The sequence below is a fragment of the Sphaerodactylus townsendi genome, linkage group LG03 (assembly GCF_021028975.2).
Source record: "Sphaerodactylus townsendi isolate TG3544 linkage group LG03, MPM_Stown_v2.3, whole genome shotgun sequence".
Lineage (NCBI taxonomy): Eukaryota > Metazoa > Chordata > Lepidosauria > Squamata > Sphaerodactylidae > Sphaerodactylus > Sphaerodactylus townsendi.
Window position 1 is genome coordinate 151,463,125 of NC_059427.1, and position 16,373 is coordinate 151,479,497.

At 43.4% G+C, this 16,373-nt stretch overlaps 1 protein-coding gene across 1 annotated transcript in view; it reads right to left on the reverse strand.

Moving 5' to 3' along the window:
• Positions 1 to 1,627: 1,627 nt before the first annotated feature.
• SLC48A1 (solute carrier family 48 member 1) overlaps positions 1,628 to 16,373 on the reverse strand; it is a 28,191-nt gene continuing 13,445 nt past the window's right edge. Inside the window, exons 2-3 of the mRNA XM_048487499.1 lie at positions 6,202 to 6,369; positions 1,628 to 1,752 (exon numbers count right to left, since the gene is read on the reverse strand). Coding sequence (XP_048343456.1) covers positions 1,628 to 1,752; positions 6,202 to 6,369 — 293 coding nt within the window. The remainder of the gene's footprint in view (positions 1,753 to 6,201; positions 6,370 to 16,373) is intronic.

The window sequence follows — 16,373 nt, forward strand, 5'->3', positions numbered from 1 at the left end:
AGGTACAGGCAGGGAGGGAATCGTGGGCCTAACGGCGGACAGATCCGTGATTCCTAAGCTGGGGGAGGAAGCAGCATCACAGGCCCGAAAGTGAGATGCTTCCAGGGGTACTCATCACTCGGATAGCCCCCGAGGGCAGCAAACTGTCTGACAGGGAATCAACAAACAAAGATCTGGCTCTTACAGCGACAATTCAAGAAGTTCCAAAGGATCTAAGTTCCTTCTTCTGTGACTATAACGCCTATCTCTATTTTTTATTCCATAATATTCATCTTGTTTTCTTGATCTTGACTCCATTAAAATGAACCCCCCCACACATCATTACCACATTTTTTTTAAAAAGAGATTACAAGCAGTGCTTTTCAGAACACACCTGGAATGAAGCTGCGTGGTTGTTTTTTTTAAGCCATGGCTGGCTGGATGAGGCCATCTGAGAACCAGGGTTTCGCTTACTTTTACTTCTTGTGGTAGTGCACTGAACTTCGAAAAAAAAAAGTCAGGTAAGAACTGTGGGTGGTTCCAACACATTTTGGTCCAAAACATACACAGCAAAAAATGCAGATGACACAAACAGCTCCCAGGGTAAATATCAGCCCTCTCCCTGAATTTGAGCTATTCAGAATAAAAAAATCACAAGCTCATTGGGCTATTCTGACAGCATATAGTACATTTTTTAGACCTTTAATCCAAGTCTCTTTGGATAAGGTGAATGTTAATTTGTCCTAACAATAATAAGCAGTTTGGGAAGGAGTCCCTTCCTACCACTCCTAGTTTTCAGGTTCTGCAGTGTCTCATCTTCAAAAAAAAAAGTAGAGTCAACATAATTTAAAATCTCAATTTAAAAACATCAACAGCCAACCCCTTTAAAAGTGCCTGGAGAAGAAAAAGGGTCGGAAGCATTTTGTGCATAAATATTCACAGGTTTCCTTCTCCTTAAAGCTGTGAACAGCAACAAACAAAGAAAAATAATAAGATATGCATATGTGGGGGGAAGTGTTGTTCAAAATAGTCTTCTTTCAGAATCATATTATGCCTTGCTCTATGAAAATACCTCTGTATGGAAAAAAAGTAGTATAAACCAGCTTGGGCTTCCTTATGGAGTACCTCACGCACCACTAACACAAATGGTGGCGGCGGTAGCTCAAGAGATACAAAGGAGGGCCTAATGGAGTGCATACTGATTAAGCCAACTCCTTCCCAAATTAAAACCTACAGCTTCACACACAAAAAAAATGGGACAGAAATACACACGCAGATATGTGCAGACTCAGGCTCTGAAAAAAGAGGGGTCTTGACTTGGAATCCAAGTTTTCACTCAGCATGAGAAGACAGAACTCTTGAACAAGGACGTGACTCTCGCAAAAGGTAATGTAGACAAGATAGGTGGAAGGTGGCTCTGAAAGCAGCAAGCAGCTGGATGAAAGCAGTTGGAGGAGAAAGTCCCCACAAGTGCAACTTTGGCAAAACAGGTAAGCAGAGCTGGGACAGGTTCGCGCTTTCCACTCTCTTGTGGGTTTCCTTCTAGCCAGCATGGAGGATCTGGTGCTCTACTCAAATTGTCCAATAGTTCTCTCACACACACGCCCTCAGCGGGATCAAGTCCAGGTGTTAGAAGTCACTAAGAATGCTAGATGTCCGTGCAAACCTCAAGTTTCTTGTACCGGAAAGAATATAAGGAGAGGAGAAAGGCCCACTTGAAGGAGAGGAGGCTCCAGATGCAAGACAGGTAGTAACTCTTTGGATCCATCAAGGCTAAATGGAGGGAACAGACATAGTGAGATACCACAACAGGACAGTACAACCTATGCTGCTGGTCATCCCCAGTCCAAAGCTTCTGAACATAGGTAACTTTCCCCATAGCCTGTAGCCATCCATGAACTGGTTGTATAAATACACCACGGCTAGATCCCATGGTCTCTGCCCTAAATGGCCCAGGCTAGCCTGACCACATCGGATCTCATGAGCTGAGCAGATTGGCCCCAAGTTATGTACATGGATGGGAGAACTCCAAGGAAGTCCAATCAAGGGCAAACCACATTTGAATGGCTCTTGCCTTGAAAACCCCACAGGGTCATCATTACTTGACTATGACTTGATGGCACTTTACACACACGGACCCCATGGAGGATCTTCACTGACAAAGGATGGGGGGATTCTTCCTTCCCACTGCAGACCTCCGACTCCCCATCCCTGCGAGCAATTCCTGGGAGTCCCCTTTTACCAGGAACAACCACCAGGGCATATTTAGATCTGTAGTGGGACAGGAGGAGGTTGTGAAATTCCCATTCCCCTGTTGGAAATTCTTCTCACCTGTGGAACTCTCCAGATGGTCTATTTCAACCTAAGCACTGCGTGAAAGACACGTTTCATAAATGCAATAGGGATATTGTAGAACAGAATTCTACCAGAAGGGCATACACTGCTTAAATTTTCATTTAATAGTCTCTGGATTTTTCAGGCAGTTTCTTCCACCCCTTCCCCAGGAAGGCTCCCACACTTCTGTCATTCTGCAAACTCTGTTTAATGTACATAATATCCTGCTTTCACTGAATTGTGTTCCATGTTGACAAATCCAATATTTGAATTTCCTGATATATATTTTCTTTGAACTGCTTCTATTTTTTTGTAATTCTAGTCATATTACTTTGCTTATTAGATGTTTCATGCTATTTGATGGCAATGTATTATACTGTAATCTGTCTGGAGCTTCATTGCAAAAGGAGGCAGGCTATACAATTAATAATATTGACATATACTTGATATATACTTTTTTGAACTGTTTCTAATTTTAACTTCAGCATTCTCTAATTGTCAAATTCAGGGTTTTTTTGGTGCAATGGTAAGATCCAGGTTACGAGACACATTATACACTTTAATTTCTGTAATCAGTTTGGTAATTTCTGCATTATTCACTTCATATCAGGGTCGAACCTGCAAGCCTGTGAGAGTCAAAGACTCTGGCTCTTTTCTATCCTCAGATTGCGCGGCTCCCAGCATGACTGTCCCTTCCTGGGGCCAGCCAGCCAGGCCCCATCCCCTCCTCCTTCCCCTTGGGTCCTGTCTGAGGCTAGAGCCGCAAAAAACCCCTCGGACTCTTCCTCCCGCCCCCACCGCCGCCCGTGCCCAGCAGATGGACACCTAGCTCCTTCTGCAAAACTTATCTTCCACACTGTGCAAAAATAAAGGAAGCCTGCCTGGATCCTCCTCTGCCTGCTTGGATCCTCCCCCCTGCCTAGCTGCATTCAAAACGGGACTTTGGGAGGGGCGGTGCTGAAGTAAAGCCGCCCCCAGGGAAGGTGAGAAGCTATCCTTTCTTTCCTGCCAGCTCCCCTCCCCACCCCCCAGGCAGCTTCCATCCTAGCTGCAGTCCCCAGCAGGACCTTGCAAAAAGAAGCAACAAGAAAGGGGATGCGGGCGCTGCTCAGAGGCATCTGAGGATTTTCAAGCACGGGTCAGGGCACCTCAGTGTGGACCCTGCAAAGAGAAGGCTAAGAAATGCAAGGTTGTGGTGCGGCCATAGAGGTGACAAATTTGTTTGGAAGTCTGGGGCAGGTCCCAGCAGCCAGACCTTCCCAAAGAGAAGCACTCAGCGAGAAATGGGATGCAGGAGGTGCAATAATGCATGGGGGGGATGGATTTTGGCAAGTGGGGGCAGGTCCCAGCAGCCGGACCTTCCAAAGTGAGGCACCAAGAAAATGGGATAAGCGGTGCACGAGGACGGACTCCTTTGCAAGTGGGAGCACCTTGGGGGAGCAGCTCGGGCACTCACTGGAGCCTCTCCTCCAGGCTGGAGTTGAGTTGTGTTGGCTTTGTGTGTTTGCTCGGCTGGGCGCTCCTCCTCTTCTCCCTCCTCCTCTCGGCAGCTGGGAAGGGGAAGGGTTCAGCCTCACAGTTCCTGCCTAGTTTCCCTCCTGACTGAGGCAAAATGAGTGGCTGAACTGGGGAAGGAGAACTTTGTGCAGCCTGGTCCTTGTTGGCAGCCAAAGTCACCAGCCTCTCTGCCAGCTTGCAGACCTCATCCATGTAGTGGTGGCAAGACGAGGTTTGAGGGAGAGGTGCAAACTCAGGAAACTGCTCCAGAGTCCTTTCTGAATTGCTGCATGGGGGTTAGAAAGTCTCTGGAGCTCTTTTAATTGCTGCATGAGGGTTAGAAAGTCTCTGGAGCTCTGTGTATTTGGGTTGTCGCCCCCTTTCCTGGTCCTAGATTTCATACAGGCTTATTTAGAAACCCTGCTGAACTCAGGACTTACTCCACAAGTAAGCTTGCATGGAGTTTCCATGCCAACAAAGGGAGTTGTGCCAAGGAGGTAGTCGTGTGCCCTTTCAATTGGTAGAGTTAAGAAAATTGGCAAATAGGCTGTAAAGTTCTACAAAGTATTCTGAATATTAAGAGACAGATGCAGTCGTCTGAGGTGTGTGCATTTAAAAAGTTTTGCAAATATTTCAGAATCCTTTGCTTCCAAATTTTAATAAATTCAGTGTGTTTGAAAATTTGATAACTATAACCTTGCCTTCAAGAACAGTGACACTACCATGCTTTCTAGGTTTATTACATCCCAGAGTAAGAAGCTGGGATTAGAAGAGAGTTCTTCTGCAGTGTAAAAATAGATGTTTTATACAAAGCGTAAAGGGTGTATGAGTGTGGGTGTGAGTGTTTGTGTGTACGTACACACACACACACAGTGTTATCTTCATTTTAAATGTCAAAAAGTATTTGAGGCTCCAAGTGTTTTCTTTTCCGTGGAAAACGGGTCCAAATGGCTCTTTGGGTGTGAAAGGTTCCCTACCCCTGCACTATATACATTAAAAAGGTCATCCCCTATGCAAGCACCGGGTCACTACTGACCCATGGGGTGACATCACATCACAATGTTTCTTAGGCAGATCACATTAATGAAGTGGCTTACCATGGCCATCCTCAGTCGTCTATATTTTACCCCCAGCACCCTGGGTACTCATTTAACTGACCCTGGAAGGATGGAAGGCGGAGTCAACCTTGGTCTGGCTACCAGAAATTTGATTTCTGTTGGGATCAAACTCAGGTTGTGTGCAGAGCTTTTGACTGCAGTACTGCAGCTTACCACTGTATGCCACTGAGCTCCTTGTTGTATGCATTACACTGTATTTTATAACTCCGTCATCCACCATGTAATCTTAGTGAGAAAAGTAGGTGAGAAATCAAGTGAATAAAAATAGGATTTTGTGCAGAGGCCTTTCTTGTCACCAGAGCCTCTGCAGCAGTGGGATAGTGGTTAAGAGCAGGTGAACTCTAATCTGGAGAACCGGGTTTGATTCCCTGTTCTGCCTCTTGAGCTGTGGAGGCTTATCTGGAGAATTAGATTAGCCTGTGTACTCCAACACACGCCAGCTGGATGACCTTGAGCTAGTCACAGTTATTCTGAGCTCTTTCAGCCCCACCCATCTCACAGGGTGTTTATTGTGGGGGGAGGGGGAAGGGAAAGGAAAGGAAAGGAAAGGAGATTGTAAGCCTCTTTGAGTCTCCTTACAGGAGAGAAAGGGGAGAATATAAATCCAAACTCTTCTTGTTCTTCTACTTCATTGAAGACAGCAAGTTCCACATGCAAAGTAGACATTCTACAGGTGAGCCACCATTCCACCCTTTGATAAGGAACACACAAAGCTTCCTTGTATCCAGTCAAATCCTTAAGCCTATCAAGGTCAGTGCTGTTTACTAAGATGGCCAGCAGCTCTAAGTCAGCTTCTTTCCTGATACTCAGTATTTTGAACTGGCAATCCCAGGGATTCAACCTGGGCTTTCTGCATGCAAAGTAGATGCTTCGCCCAGAAGAACCAAAGCCTGCACAGTCTTTTTGCCACTCCCTTTCCCAGCTCAGCTCCCTCCACCTGGAGACTTAACCTGTGTTTTTAGAAAGCAGGTGAGGTCAAGCAGGCCTTTTGCCCTGCAAGGCTTCTGAAAGCAGCTGCCACCTTAGCACAAGAATCTACACTGTCTTATTGACACTAAGTTGGCTCCACCGCCTGCAGCAGCTGTTTAGTGGCAGCCATTTTGTTGCTGCGTCAACCATGCTGTGTCAGAATTCCAGATATGCCCACAGGCCCAAAAAGGTTGAGGTCTCCTGTTCTAGAGGTTGAATTCAGAACTCTCTCACCTTCCTTTGGACCACTTGCTACATCTGAGCCTGCCTACTGAAAGCTGAATCAAAGCAACTTCATACTTACATTGATGCTGTGTAATGGCCAGCGTCAGGAACATGCAGAACCCAATCACAGCGAGGATGCAGAAGAAAATGCCAACAACAAGAAAGAACTTCAAGCCCTTCAGCCAGGTCCTCCAATAATCCTGCACATACATCACATGTGTGATGAGAGCCCAGAGTGCCAGCACACCTGTTTGTGTACAAAGAGAGAGTCTGTAAGGAATCAGCCCAAGCCCCCAGAGATTACTGGCAAGCACCGCAGAGATTTTTTAAAAAAATTCCTAGCAATGACAACAAGCCAGTCAAAGGCAGCACAGGAGAACTCTCAGCTCACAAACCCTCTTTGCAAGTTACTGTGAAGCAGGGGCGTACTGCCCAGGGGGACATATGGGGCCAAATGTCCCCAAGCTGTGGCCATTTAGTCACACAGTGAGCAGAAAATCACCCCCACCTTCCTCCTTCCCCCCGCGTCCATACACTGACTTCAAGATTTGGTCCAAAAAAAGTTTGTTAGGTCGTGGTGGGGGCAGGGGGCCACCCGTACAATGAGGAGGAGGGGAGGGGAAAACTCAGATTTTGCACTGGGCTACATTTTTCCTAGACGTGCCTCTGCTGTGAAGCCAAGTAAAACTTGCACAGACATGCATAAACCTGTTTGTAAGAAAGAGCCAATGTGCGTTCAATGCACAAATGAAATCGAAAACAGGACCTGGCTAAATGTGGGGTTTCCAGCTTTCATACGCTGAATGTAAGATGAGAATTACTCAATATATGTAATGAAAAATCAAATGGACACTGTACATGGTTTGTACACATGCCCACTGTTAACTTGTGAACAGGGCTGGTCTCTTCCAGACTAACAGGGCCAACTGAGGATGTCCACTCCCAAAGGCCACCAAAATCCTATAGTGAGCATATCGGGATAATTCTAATATTGTTTTACTGTTCTTCTGCAGTGTGTCCTGGACAGACTCTTTGCCAAATAAACATGAACTCTGCATCTTTGGCCAATTTATGTCAATTTTCTTAACTTGTATGTTTTACATATTTTCTTCTACTAATAAGGAAGAGTGGCAAAGGCTACAGTGGGCACTGAAAACAAATATGACCCACAAGATGCATTTCTGAACTTCCGCAGAACTGGAAATTGTATATCACCATGGCTGCTGCCACCATTACTGTTGGCGGTATATTATTAAAGCATTATTATTAACAGTATTGCTATTATTAAATATATGTACACACACACACACACGTACATATACATACACACACACTCTCTCACACATATATATGCATTTTTAAATATTTTTTATAAAATCTCACCAAGCACCCAAACATTTCCCATATATTACATTTTTATAATTCTTACAGTGACCCTTTAAGGTAGCTCAATAGTATCTTGACTCAAGTACTGCAGATACAGGGCTGCTGATTCTACAGCCACCAAGTGATTCCACACCAGAAGCAAAATTTGAACCAGGGACTTCCCGATTGGCAACTCGGTCTCTTAGCAACTATGCTACCTCAGCATATTGGCAATCACATATCAGATATAAATACTGGCAGTCATGTATCAGAGTAAAGGATATTTTTTAAAAATTCCACATGCAAATTAACATTTGAAATTTTGTTTTGCTCAATACCAGCTAGCACCCTCCCTCCCAACTATGAAGAACAGGGGAGAAAAGGGGAAGTGTGCCATCTGGTGGTGAAAGAAACTATTGTAAGGTATGGGGGGGAGCATTTTACCGATCAGCAGTACCAATGGTTACATCCTTTTAGGATCACAGAAATAAATGGTCTTTATAGCGTATAACTCTGCTTAGGGTGGCACTAGAGATGTGATGCAGTTCCTGGAATCACCGACAGGCCAACCACAAGCAACACATAACATGTTAAAAGCCCCAATTCTCCTACACACCTCATTTGAAGTCCACTACCGATGAAGCTGCACCAAACCACTTTGCTGTGGAAATGGAGGTGGGGAAGGAGATTCTGTGGCAATTGCCCAGTGGACTGAAGAATGTCCACCCCCACCCCCAATGCTGTTCTCGCCTATGGATTCTTTAAGTCCAACTGACCACAAGCTTTGATTAAAGGTTTGGTAGCATAAAACTTTGTGCTCCCTAAAGGTCTCTTATTCGGAAACCTGCTAAACCAAGACTGTACCTACTTATAAGGTACAGAAATGGTTTTTTCAAAGATATTTGGCAGGACAGACAGAACACAAATGGAGATGAGCAAAAATGGTTTGTCTAAAGTATTTAATGAGGTAATGGTTATGCAGGGATGATTTCGCTATATATATTAAAACTGGATCTCAAGTAAAGTAAATAAACCCTTTTTTCTCACAGACCACCTTCCCACAGAACCGAGGGAGGGGGTGAGTTCCCCCTCACTGTCAGTCTTCAAGCAGCAGCCAGGTGACATATGTCAGGGATGCTTTAAGTTCATCCTAGACTGAGCAGGGGGTCAGACTAGATGGTCTTTACGGATCCTCCAATGCTATGATTCTGACCACTGCCTAATGGAAACAAATGGCTGCCAGGAACACATTTCCATTCTGTTTATTTATTAAAACATTTATACCTTGCTTTTCTTTGTGGTTCAACTACCTACAAGAGTAGTTAAAAACAATTCCAGTTTTTTAAATAAATTAGCAAAGGCTTTCTCTCTCCCTCCCTTAAAAGATGCCTGCCATTCAAACACCATCAAAAGCGTTGGCCAAACAGGCTGGCCTTGACCCGCCTCCTGCAGATCTCCAAGAAAGCCTCCCCTTCTTTATGGAGCTCACTCCACAGAGCCGGAACCACAATTGAAAAGCCCGGGTTTTGGTTAATGCTACATGGGCTATTCTAAGCATTAGGACAGCCAACACATGGCACACAGGGACACGAGGAAGGAGATGGTCCTTCAAATATGTATTTAGGATGCCAACCTAAAAGAAACAAAACAGGGAAAACATTTCAAGTGGGTTGCACTGAAAATGCAGACAAGTGTTACAGTACAATTAGCAGCCATGTGAAGTATTCAGACAAAGGAGCCTAGCAGCCATTCGTTTATTACCTTGATTTACCCTGCTTGCAAATGGCATCTTTAAAGGGTTACCAAACTGGGCAAAAATGACATCAAGATGACATCTCTCTAGGATAATGCATTGAGATTACCAACAAGATGGATTCGGGAAGACACTTTTCAGCTCAACTTTAATTTTCCTTCCCCCCATCTATAAAATAGGAACAGAATCAGCCAAAAGATGGAGGAAGATATATGGTAGTGAACTTCCTTGACCGTTTATACCAACTCCAAGATAAGGTCCTGAGTATATTCCTAGTTCAAAAGAACCGTGGCTGAACAGGACAAGAAACACAGTGTGTAACAGACTTCTCTCTGTGATACACCTCTGAAGATGCCAGCCACAGATGCAGGCAAAACGTTAGGAACAAGATCTACCAGACCACAGCCCAGAAAACCCACAATAACCAAGACAAGAAATGTTCTTCAACTATTAGAAAACCCCCAAACCCAGGAACTCTGAAAGAGCTTTTCTAAGCTACAGAAAAGAGGAAGTTCAGCAGAAATGCAAGCTCCTGGGTGACATTAAAAACAAAGTTTGGAAGGGAACAGGAAGGCAAAAATCTCCCTTTCTTTCCAAAGTTGCTGTTTTCAGTAAGAAACAAGTGGTCTCTTAAAAGAAGCTGACTCAAGGTCACAAGGGACTCCCACATGGTGCTGCATTTTCAGACTCAGCAGAAGTGTGAGCTCTTTGGAAAGGAACTGGTCCACATGACATAGCAAGAAGGAGGCTGGGCAAAGGGATTGAACTTTGCAATTTGTCCATGGCTGCTTCTGAACTCCCAGTAGCCTCCACATTCTAAATAACCTCGTGACAAATTAGGACCAGGGTTCATTACACACACAACTGCCACATCTTTCCAAATCATTTTGTGCCCCAACTCCACAAAGTGCAGGACGAATGATATCGGCAATGCTACATAGATGCTGAGCAAAGGGTACCCATCCATGTATATATGCAATAATTATATGCAATATATCTAGCAATATGATGAGTATCTATCGCTTAACTGGTTTACCAAGAACTATGCACATGTGTTTGGCACATATTAAGTTAATCCAGAAAATCAAGAGTGTTTCGACATTTGTCTTTCCAAAATGTTTTTCTGGTCTAGTGAAGAAGTTGTTTGATTCCACACACAAATACTGATCTACTGAGTTTAATTTGGCTTCTTATTGAATATATGTAGATGCTTTGAGAAGCCTTCACACTTCTTGCATATAGGCACAGATTTCAACATTCCTTCTGATTTCCAGCCTGACTGGCAATATTTTTCATGAGACAACTTCTATTTGCAGATTTATTGCCTTACAGTATAGGCATGATGGCAATAGTACTCGATCAGTATTTTCAGTTGTAATAAGCTGTGATGTGTTATATGTAACACATCTATGAAACCAAACAAAGTGAAAGCTTTTGGTGGATTAACTTCCTGTGTGCCAAACACATGTGAGTGGATCTTTACAAACTAGTTAAAGTAATAAATTGCTGTCATATTGATAGAGCCATATATTTATTGCAGACCATGTTCTCATCAAGCCTTTCCTTCCCACATTTCTATGAACAAACTGGCTTGTATCTAGCACACTCTGGATAATCAAATAGGAGATGTTTCCTGTTAGCATCATTGAAGCATCAATTACAGTCAGATCTGATTCACACAGGTAAGTTGACAAATTTATTTTTATGCTAATATAGGCGCTGACTGACTGGCAAATGTATTTAACCAAAAACCCCTCAAAAAACCTTCCCCAAACTCTCACAATTCTTAATCCAGACAGGTTAGCAAGTCTGTTTAACCATAATAAGACAACGGCTCTCAATATGCCAAGAGGCAGAAGAATCAGAGTGTTCGAAGGGGCCGTAGAGGCCATCTAGTCCAACCCCTGGCCTGCTCAATACAGGATCAGCCTAGAGCAGCATTTCCCAAATGGTGGGTTGTGACCTGGCACCGTGTCACGCAAGCAAAACAGTGGGTCACCTATTGTCCAGGGCTGGGGCCAACCACCCTGTAGAGGATGAGTGACCTACTCTCCTCAAACGTGGGTTAGGATTTTGAACATTCACACAGCTCAGAAAAAGGAGACCGTTTCTTTAAAACAAGTTCTTAAAGTTTATTGAACTTAGCATCATTCAACAAACGATAGTCAGATGTGGTGCATACTATGCATGCACAATCAATTGGAATAAGAAGCAAGCAGAGACAAAATTACTGAACCTACTAAAATCAAAATGTAAAAAACTTCTCCATTGCTTAGCAGGGTGAAGAGGAAAAAATGGAAGGCAGCTCTCATAACTCAATAGACAGCTTCTAGCCAAGCGTGAGAGTAGCATTAGCGTATTGGGAGGAAAAAAAAAGGGTGGGGGGGGGAGAGACCCAGGGAATAAGAGAGGTGCCTCTTTTCTTTACAATATGGAAAGGCAGATATAGGGAAATTGTACATCAGGTGATCTTAATAAACCAATCACAACTTAGTGCCAATTAACTAAAGCAGGTGATGTAACTCTTCATTCTTATCAGGTGTTGTGGCTGAAAGTTTATTGAAGTTCCAACCGTTAGCAAAACATTGTGCAGCTGGGCCAAGACCTTCAATTAACTGTTACTCGGTACCAGGATGGGAAAGCTGGTGGGAAGCCAAAGACAGGCAATTAATTTCAAGAACTATTAAAGCCAGCAAGACCGTGGTAGTGATGTTGAACTATTACAAAGTTCACCAATAACGGTTACATTAATAACTGCATACAAAATGGCGATGGTTAAGCTAACATAGCCACTCTCTCTACACACCCCACCACCGTCCTTGCTCAGAGGGCATCACCCACCTGGAGCCGGACCAGCCAGGCTCCTTCCCAGCCAGCTGACTACCAAAAAGGGGCCAGGGACAGAGCCGCAGCTCGTGGCAGATGCTTGTGCCACGAGGGAGGTGGGGGAGGAAGCGGCACTCTGGGGAGCCTTCCTGATGCTGCCACGTGCAGATGAGGCCTTGCACGGGCAGATGTGTGGCAGGGGTGTGACTTTGTTAAATCCGGCCGTGTTATTTTACTAATAAATAGGCCATAAATTTTTTAGTGGGTCACAGAGGAGAGGTAGTAAAATAACTGGGCCGTGGGGGGGAAAGGTTGGGGAAACGCTGTCCTAGAGCATCCCTGACAAATGTTGTTTAGTCGCTACCTAAAGATGGCCAGTGAAAGGGAACTCACTACCTCCCTAGGCAGCTGACTCCACTGTGGCATAACTCTTACAGTAAAACATCTTTTCCTGATATCTAGTTGGAACATTTTTCTCCATAATTTATATACAGTACTGCAATCCTATCCTCTGCTGCCAACAGGAACAGCTCCCTGTCCTCCTCTGACAGCCCTTAAAATACTTAAGGAGAGCAATCATGTTCCCCGTCAACCTCCTCTTAATAATAATAATAATAATAATAATAATGTAACATCAAGCATGGGCAAGTGAAGACTGTTGTCAGCAGAGAGTACACCCAGAGGGTCAGGAAAATTTTGAAATCTAAATTAAACAGCGGGAATACCATCAAGGCCATCAACACCTGGGCCATACCCGTCATCAGGTACACTGCGGGAATCACCACCTGGACACAGGCTGAGTTGGAAGCATTGGATAGAAAAACTCGGAAGCTTACGACAATGCCCCATGCCTTACACCCATGCAGTGATACTGATAGATTATACCTTCCCCAGAGATCTGGAGGCAGGGGCTTACTGCAAGTACAGCAAACAGTGGAAGAGGAGAAGCATGCACTGGCCAATTATGTGAAGGAAAGTCAAGAACAGGCATTGATTGAAGTGAAGAACAGACATTTGCCACAAACCCAGAAAACCAAACAAGAATACAGAAAAAATGTGATTAAAATGAGGATTGAAAGCTGGCACAACAAAGCACTGCACGGCCAATTTCTGGAATATCTGGAGAAAATCAAAGACAAGGTGGATAACGAAAAAACCTGGCTGTGGTTAACAACTGGAACTCTGAAAAAGGAAACCGAATCCCTGATTTTAGCCGCACAAGAGCAAGCCATCAGAACAAATTCAATCAAGGCCAAAATCAAAAAATCCTCAAATGATGCAAAATGTAGATTGTGCAAAGAAGCTGATGAAACTGTAGATCATGTCCTCAGCTGCTGCAAAAAGATTGCCCAGACTGAGTACAGAGACACAACTCAGTGGCCAAGATGATCCACTGGAATTTATGCAAGAATTACAACATAAGAACAGCTAAGAACTGGTGGGAACATTGTCCAGAGAAAGTAATGGAAAATGAGAAGGTCAAGATCCTGTGGGACTTTCGAATCCAAATGGACTAAGTGTTGAAACACAATACATCTGACATCACTGTGATCGAGGACAAGAAAGTGACCATCTTCGACATAGCAGTACCTGGTGACAGCAGGGTCATTGAAAAAGAACACGAGAAGGTCACTAGATACCACGATTTGAAAATCGAGCTTCAGCATCTATGGCACAAACCAGCTGAGGTCGTCCCAGTGGTATTCGGCATGCTGGCGCCATCCCAAAAACACTAGGGCAGCACTTGAAACATCTTCTAATTGACAATATTAACATCTGTCAAATTCAGAAAGCAGCCCTGCTGGGATCCACACGAATACTATGCCGATACATTACAACTTCCTAGGCCTCTGGGTGAGGCTCAAATTGTAATGAAGGCCAACAACCAGCTAAAGATCTGGCAGCTGTGAAATCTACAACAACAACCACCTTTATTAGGCATTAAAAGAATAAAATGAAGATAACAAGCACTGGGTCAACCTCCTCTTCTTCAGACTAAATATTCCCAATTCCCTCAGTCTTTCCTTGTAGGGTTTATTTTCCAGGTGGAACAGAGTGAACTGACAGAGGAAGCTCAGAGAGGCCTGAAGACAAATTTGGGTTTGCCTCAGTACAGTATATGAAACAGAAAGCCACAAATATATTAATACTAGAAAATGGGAATTTAAAATATACTGAGGCAAGATTCTTGCATTTTTTGTTGTAGAGGGGGAAAGGAGTATTGGGGTTTCTTCTCAAAGTGTTCTTAAAAAGTTGAAATAGAGAAAGCTCGCTTCAAAAATTTTGGAAAACCACTGCACTAAGCAAAGCAATAGTAAATATTCCTTATTAAAGGAACAGGATTGTTGTTTCAACATCTGAAAACACTGACAATTTCTTTCTTCCTTGTATCATTTACTGGACGTAGTCTATTGTTCCTATTTCATAGTTCTCTAATTTTGTAACCCAGTTTTCTTACACTTTGTTCATTAATTCAGCTTTTACTGGTTGTTGCCACTGGTTGTTTATTAACTACTGTTTTCTAAGAGTCTGCTCAGTTTCAAAATCAGTAATTATCTTGAGCATCAACAAGAAAGGGAACAATGAATGCATCAAATAAATAAGCACACAAACTATTAAAACTGAACTACCCCTCTCCTCAATCATTTGAAGTTCAGCAGTACTGGATCACTGGCTCTAAAAAGCAGAAAAATCAGTTTTCAGCCTGAAGGGAACAGGCTGCTTCTCCAGCCTGCACTGTTTCAATAAGGTAAGTGTGTGTGGGGGGGGTGCCGTGGGGGGGATTTTCCGTCCCCACCCAGGCATGAGACCAGTGCAACGCGCAACCCCCGGCCCCCTCATAGTTCCGCCTCTGAACAACCATCAATGAAAAGCATGAGTAAAACAGACATTCTGGTAACCCAGAATTGGGCAACCTTCTTGCCAGATGAACCTGAACAAGGAGGGAGCCCCACAAACAGAAAGCCAGGTCTGAAGAAAAGCTGTGTTCACTGGCAAACCTGCCCACTTTGGCAGCCAATCAAAAAATGTGCTAAAAGTGCTTTTGCTTGCTGTAGGGAGGATAAAAAGTGACAATGGGGCTTGAAGAAATAGGTCCATAAAAGAAATCTTGCTATGACAGTCATTCACCCCCATAATTGTGCGTAATTGGCCATTGGAACATATAAGAGAACAAAAACAGATGATCTGTAGAAAGTGTTACTTCTTTATATAATACCAAAATATATGTTGTTTTTTTAACGTTTTATTACATTTGTTTTAACATCTCACACTTACATCAACTTACCATATATATTCATGTATAAGTCAACCCGCATATAAGTCGAGGCACCTAATTTTATCACATAAAATCTGGGAAAACTTATTGACTCACGTATAAGTCGAGGGTGGGAAATGCAGCAGCTACTGGTAAATTTCAAAAGTAAAAATAGATACCAATAAAATTACATTAATTGAGGCATCAGTAGGTAAACTGTTTTTGAATATTTATTTCAAAGAAAAACAGTAAACTAGCTCTGTAAGTGGAAAAGAGGGTCAACAAAACCCATAAGGTCTCAACAGTAACTTAAAAAGTACAAAAACCTTAGCTTAACCAGCAACCAAGCTAAGACACAAGAGTTAAAATCCTTCAAAACTGGATTTTTGGTCAGGGAAGGAATGTTTATGATAGCAGTACCAACATTTCAGAGTATCTTTAGGAGACCCTCCTGATGATATCACTCAGGTTTGGTGAATTTTGGTTCAGGGGGTCCAAAGTTATGAGCCCTCAAAATGTAGCCCCATCTCCTATTAGCTCCCATTGGAAACAATGGGGGATGGGGAGCCCCCTTCGGGGGTCCATAACTTTGGACCCCCTAAACCAAACATCGCCAATCCTGGCTGGTATTAGCAAGAGATTATCCTGATGATACCACCCAGATTTGGTGAAGTTTGGTTCAAGGGGTCCAAAGTTATGGACCCTAAAAATGTAGCCCCATCTACTATTAGATCCCATTGGAAACAATGGGGGATAGGGGCACCCCCTTTGGGGGTCCAAATTATGAACCAAACTTTACCAAACTTGGATGGTATCATCAGGAGAGTCTCTTGAAAAATCCCTGAAATTTTTGCTGCTAGCCTAAAAACTGCGCCCCCTAGCGGCCGACAAAATAAAAACCCTAAAATATTTTTTAAAAAATATACCTGACTCATGTATAAGTCGAGGGAGGCTTTTTCAGCACAAAAAAATGTGCTAAAAATTCGACTTATATGCGAGTATATACGGTACATCAACAACTAGTAACATGTGTATTATAGTTCTTTGGTTT